Here is a 6,604-nt window from a genome sequence, read left to right on the forward strand (position 1 = left end):
GAAATTCAGCCTTGAACCAAAAAACCAAAAGGATGCCAAAATCAATTATTTTAGCTGGTCTTAAGAGCTTATATATATTTTTTAAAAAAAATCAAAAATTCGAGTTATTTGATTTTTGGAGCTATGACAAAAAGCATGCAGGCAGTTGTTTTTATCCAACTTTCTCATGGCCAAAGTAGACATGATATCTTTAGTCCGAAATAAACATTAAGTGTCCATCTTAATCTTAAGAGCACCTCGCAATAGCAAAAGGTTTTGATCTGCTAGTTGTGCCCACTTGGGGGCGCCGCCAGCTGCCTGGGGAATTCGGGCCTCTTGGAGCGCGCAGCTGCTGGGACGTGTCCAGTGTGTGAGAGAGAAGCTTTCCTGGCAGGCGCAGCCGTGTCTCTCTTCTTTGCCTTTCTATCCCGATTCCCGCGATTCCCGCTTCGGTGCGGTGGGCAGGCGGCTGAAAATGGCGAGGCCGCCGCTAGCAGCACCAGTACTTGCTGCATGCTCCCTACCTACGGGTCCGGCAGTTTCCTTTTTCTCTTCATGGTGATTTTGTGCGCCTGAAAGAGCAGCCACTGGCCTCAAGCCGCGCCCGAGACCATTCCTTCTCTTCGGAGTCTAGTCCGCCGCCTAGAGGGTTGCTTTTTTCAGTACCCGGCGCTTTCATTTGCTCTTCTTTGCAATTTTAATTTCTCCACCTCGCCGCATTCCGAATTGAACTGGATCTGCTTTTTTGCTTACGAGCGGTTTTCTCCCGGCAAGACTTTTGGGGTGTGTGTCTGACCCTTTTGTTAGCGAGATCGTCATAGTGGGGCGAAAGGAGGTCGACTTTCCTCTTTAAAACGCACTTCCGACCCCGCCACTCGGAAACAACTGGTCGGTGCGCGCGTTTTTTCACCATCACCCCCTCCCCCGAGGGAGATTTGTGTTTGAAACTGGTACTCTTTCCCTCCCACTCCACCGTTTGCTGCTTCGATTTCCACAACTGTGTGTCTGTGAGGTTTTTGTGGGGTTTTTTTTTGCATGGATAAGCCATGGCTACCGCAACAATGGTTTGCAGAGTGCAGTTCCTAGACGACACGGACCCTTTCAACAGCACCAATTTCCCTGAGCCCACCCGGCCGCCTTTGTACACCTTCAGGGAGGACATCCCCCTAGTCACCCAGCTGGCTGGGGTGCACCGCCTGCTCAAAGCCCCGCAGAAGGTACTGCGGAAAGGGGAGGGGCTCCTGGGAAGTCTGCAACTTGGCTGGGGGAGGGGGAATGGCTTGTTTGAATGGGGAATGGACTAGAAACGTTGATGGAGCGTCTTGGAAATATCCCTTTAGAAGGCTGTCCCCTGTGATTGTCCTTTTGTTAAGTATGCAGGATATTGTTTATATTGTGCCATTGATGGACAGAGCTTTGCAGAGTAACTTAAGTAAAAATCATAAACTCAGTGCTCCTAAGCAGCTTGTTTTTGATCCAAATTATTTGTGTGTGGGGTGTGTGTGATGGAGGCTTACGCAACTATTTATATTATGTGGAAAGTGCATAGAATTCTTTCTCACACTAGCCCAGTTCAGACATTATGCTGTATGAGTGTACAGATGTCTGTACACTGTATTCATTTTAAAACTGAACCTGGATACAGGTCCTTCAAATGCATGGTACAGGTAGGAAGCGTACATCTGTACCTGCGTTCAGCATAACATGGGAATGTTACAGCTGAATCTCTGTACAGATCTGCACCTGTGTGCAATTTACACTGGTTGTCCTTGCGAACTGAGCAAAGAGACACCTTTTAATGTGGCGATTCTCTTATATTTAGCAGGGGGAGATCAACTGGCCCTATCCAATCCCAGCACAGCATCTCTCCAGTGGCTGTTGCTGGTATCTGCCTTATGTTTCATTTTAGACTATGAGCCCTTTGGGGACATGGGACCATCTTATTTATGTATTATTTATTTTTCTGTGTAAACCACTTTGAGTACTTTGATTGAAGAGTGGTATATAAATAATCATAGTAGTAGCAGCAGCAGTTGTAAAAGTGTTGAAAATAATAAGTGAATGGGCCTACCCATAACACTAGAATTCCGGGTACCCAGTGAGACTTGTACACAGAACAGATAAAAGAATGTACTTCTTCACACAACATATAACTAATTTCTGGAATGTTTTGCCGCAAGATGTGGCCACTGGGTTAGGTAGCTTTAAAAGGAAATTAGACCCATCCTCCATACATTTCTCTGTCATTAACTAGTTTCATAGAATGTCTGTGGTCTCGGAGCATGGTCTGAAAGCACATGATACCTTGCTATAGGTAAGTACATTCAGGACCTACATGTATGCCTCCTTGAGCTCCATGATGGGAAGTAAGGTGGGATTTATAAATGTAATATATATTTTTTAAAAAGCAATGCAGCAGTATGCCACTGAATTCCAGTTGCTCAGGGGCAAAGAATGGGGGAAGGCTGTCTTCTAGGAATGTGCATGGAATTGGTTCGGAGGCCCTTTATGGGCCTCCAAACAGGTTTGAACGGTGGGTGGTTATGTTGGTTTGACTGCAGGGGGTGGTGCATCTTTAAGGGCAGGGGAGGATGCACTTAATGTTTTGGTTAAGCCCCTTGGAGCAGCGGCGTACCTCCTTGCCGCATCTCCCGGAAGTGACCATAAGTATCAGACGCGCCTGTGCGTGCTGGGCACGGGCATACATGCACGTTGTGGGTGCGTGTGACATGTATTTGTCCGTGCCCGGCGCACGCAGGCGTGTCTGATACTTCCGGTCACTTCCGGGGACATGGCAGTGGGGCAGCAGGGAGGTACCCCGCCGCCCCAAGGGGCTTAACCAAAATGGAACGCCAGCAGGGGAGAAGTAAGGGTACCCTCCCCCACCCTTAAAGATGCACCCCTCCCCACAGTTGAACCACCCCTGCCCAGTTCCGTGCACATCCCTACTGACTTCATGCCCTGTTTGTAATCTTTCTAAAAGTATCAGGCTGGTCACTGTTGGAAACAGGATGGATTTCCCACCCACCCCAGCCCGTGCACTAGGAAGGCTCTTGTTATGCTCCTACAATGTAGTGTATATCACATGTATTCCTAGTATTTAGGCTTGTTGTCTGCCACTTCTTACCTATTTTGGTTGAAAGTTTACTCACTGACTTGAGAAGTGGTTCATGAACCAGAGCAAGTATACTTGCACTGTGAGTCATTGTGAGGATTGTGCTGTGTTCTACAAAATGCAACTTTGTCACATATGATGATTAAGGCACAAGTTGTGTGCTGTCCTCATGGTGATTTTAAATCCACCATGGCGATGTTGCCACATTTGTTGTGGTCCTCCACCAGCTTGAACTGACTTGTTCACTTTGCATAAAGCTCATACCTCATTCCCCCCCTGTATCCAGTGATGGAATGACAGTATATGTATGCAAAATAATTGCTGGAGATGATCATATCTCTAACTGTTTAGAGGGAGAAAGGGAGTGTAAATCAGAGATAAGAAATCTTTCCTATGTTTACCTCAGATTATCTCAGAAATGATAGGTGGCCGTTTCACCAGACAATTAAAACCTCCTCTTCCCAAAAGGTCTTTTTACCAGCTCTCTGTGTTCCAAAACTATTTTTCTCATATCACTTCATAAAGACTACAACAAAGACAGTAAAGACACATACTTAACTCAAACACAAGTTTTAAGCATCACTGTATGAACTCAAAAATATTAATCACTGTATAAAGAACACAAAAAGGAACAAAAACTAAGAGATTTTTCAGCTTTTAGAAATTACTGGACAAAACAAAATATTTTACTGAAATCTTGAGAGGAAAAATTCCTGCACAACCAAATTATAGAAATATCTATCTATCTATCTATCTATCTATCTGATTGATATAGTGCCCTTCCAAAAATGACTTGGGGTGGTTTACACAGAGAACAAATAAATAAGATGGATCCCTGTCCCCAAAGGGCTCACACTCTAAAAAGAAACATAAGATAGATATCAGCAACAGTCACTGGGGGTGGGATAGGGCCATTTACTGTCCCCCTGCTAAATAAAGAGAATCACCATGTTAAAAGATGCCTCTTTGCCAAGTTAGCAGCAGGGGTAGCCATCAAACCAGCTTAATATTTTGTTTAGCGAAAACTTAAGTACAAGTCCTGCAGCCGCTCCAGACCCCTGTTGTCAGCAGCCCTTTAAATCATGGTCAACTTTTTTTTTTTAATCCCCACCCCCATCACCAACGAAATAGTTCCTTCAGGACCCCCTTAGCAGTATAATGTCTATTGCAACTGTATTGAACTCCCAAATATATCTGGCAGGGGATCTTTCTCAAAATATTGTCTTCCAGATCCCTTTGCAAATTCAATTTTTATTTCCAATGCATGAAATGTCCTATTGAAATCAGTGGAACTTAGTTTCAAATAGACATGCACAGGATCCAAGCTTTTGTAATTAGGTTCGTGTTTATTGGTGTTTTTGAGAGGAATGCGTTGGTAAGATTAAATTTTACTCTCCCCAGATAAACAGAGAACCTGTAAAAAGAACTTTGTAGCTCTCTGATAGAGAGGTAGATGGAACTGTGTCTGTTGTCCTGTGGGAAGATGATTGTACTTCAGGGTTTTAGCAGAGGCTTTGACTAAGAATCAGTGGCGCAACAGTGTGCTGGTTGTGTATCAGTTGGTTACCAAATGGTGCTCTAGTAACTCTGTAGTTGCTATAATGAATGGAATCACCAGTATATGTCACTTGAGAGAGAGCCTTGTGGGTGGCTTGTGAAGTTGTTGTTTATAGGCATTTGCATTCATTGCCAAAAGTGCTTATTTGGGCATTTCTAGGAAGGGGGCATGTACATGAGAAGCATCCAGTATCGATCAAATATCTAAACAGCACATGTGGGTCCCAGTTTGCCTGTGCCTTGAATAAAAAGCTAGAATGTCCCTAGTGCTTTTTACATCTAAAACACAAAAACCCCATAATTAAGTGGAAGATGTTTGGGAATCTGGACTGGCTGTTTGCTCTGTGCTAGTGCATTCTTCAAAATTATTTCTTAATAAGTAATCCTGTAAGAAAAGCAGAGTTTTTGTGGGTGCTTCTGAATCTCAACAAAGAACTGTTTAAGACAATGTTTGAACCTACACAAACATGCCCTGTGAATAATTAATTTGTACTATTTTTTAGCTCTCTGAGAGCTTACTTTTCACTTCCTTAATGGCTTATAGGACTGATTCCCTTTCCACATGTTAGCTATAATTACTGGAGATTTTGGCTCTGTGGTGGGTTTGCTTTAAAAGCTTCCATCCGATATGCTTGCTCCTGCTAATAACCTCTTTGGAGTGTCATCTGATCTTGGGAAGATATATATAATCCAGGACTGATGGTGAAGGTGGGGGGGAGGAACAGCAGGGAGCACGTACAAGCAAATATAGGCATGTTTTAAGCTGTTGCTGTTGCGCGGTCTTATGAGCTGACAGTTGTGCTGAGGCTTTGGTAAAAATAGCAGTTAAATCTACTGTCCTTGGAACAATTGATACCCTTGCAAAGAGCTGCAGCAGGCAGCATGGCAATAGGACAAGCCATAACCTTAGTTAAAAAAACCTAGCTTGATGTTTGCGTGTACATCAAACATCTGTTGATCAGTGTAGCTTTCTACATTAGTAGATTCCCAGGCATGAATATTCCTTAAACCAGCCATTGTTTATATAAGTGGCATAGCAAAAAAAGACAGGCCCCTGCCCTGAAGTACTTACATACTAAAACTGTGTTAGGGGATGTTACATGAAAACATTTCCCGGGCTTTTTTTCAGCTGGGGACAGGGACTAGGAGTTAAAGGTTTCATTTAAAAAAAAGTTTTGAAGAAGGAGTTGAAGGGGAATGAGAGTGACCATGATACACCCAAGTGTTGTAAGAGGAAGATTCAGGCTTAAGGGGCAGTAAGGGAGAAAGGGTGGAGTTGTTTAAGAGAGCGGGAGGCTTTGGGGGTGGAAGTTGGAATTCTTTAGAACCATGGTTTTCAAACTTTCTCCCTTTCCACATCTATTTGTCTACCTGTTGCACTACAGATTATTGAGAGTCATGTTCTGGGGTGCACATATCAAATAATGCAAGGGATTGGCTGGAGCTTTCATTTCCCCCCAGTGTTTCAATCATAAACATTGATCTGTGTGAATTAAGCATACCCAAACTTCTCAAACAGCTGAGAATTGAATGAGAAGATGGGTAGTGTTCAGTGTGCCCTCTAAGGCGTTCACATGTGCATGCACGCATATGTTTTGTTTTTTTAATGTCCACCCAGTTAATTTTTGATCCTGCTCAGGTTGAATTGGGAAGGCCCTGTTCTGAATGCACTTGTGCACACGCACACTGCTTTGATACTGCTCCCCAGAACAAAATTCATTCTGCACACAGATGAAAAAAATTAGAAATAACATTAGTGTTAGGTAAGCTGTCTTTCAGGACAGTTTACCCATCATTGATCCAAAGATCAGAAGCTGAGGAACCCTTAACGTCAGCCTAATGTAATTAGGATCCTATTCCAGTCCAGCACAAGAACTGAAATGCCCCTGAGAGAGGTGCAGCTCTTCCAACTTCTCCCCCATTCTCCATGGCAATGCTGCCACTATACAGCAA

The 6,604-nt window shown here is 43.7% G+C and overlaps 1 protein-coding gene across 11 annotated transcripts in view; it reads left to right on the plus strand.

The window, feature by feature from the left end:
* Window positions 1–335: 335 nt before the first annotated feature.
* FHOD3 (formin homology 2 domain containing 3) overlaps window positions 336–6,604 on the plus strand; it is a 663,149-nt gene continuing 656,880 nt past the window's right edge. For 9 of the 11 annotated variants that reach the window (XR_008309501.1, XM_053259375.1, XM_053259376.1 and 6 more), the window contains exon 1: window positions 337–1,196. Coding sequence is in view for 10 of the 11 variants with exons in the window: in XM_053259375.1 (XP_053115350.1) it covers window positions 1,026–1,196 (171 nt within the window). In the remaining variant the exon portion in view is untranslated. Of the gene's footprint in view, window positions 1,197–6,604 lie in introns of all 11 variants that reach the window. The other 2 variants (XM_053259380.1, XM_053259397.1) reach the window with 2 other exon arrangements.

This window comes from Hemicordylus capensis, chromosome 6 (genome assembly GCF_027244095.1).
Source record: "Hemicordylus capensis ecotype Gifberg chromosome 6, rHemCap1.1.pri, whole genome shotgun sequence".
NCBI lineage: Eukaryota > Metazoa > Chordata > Lepidosauria > Squamata > Cordylidae > Hemicordylus > Hemicordylus capensis.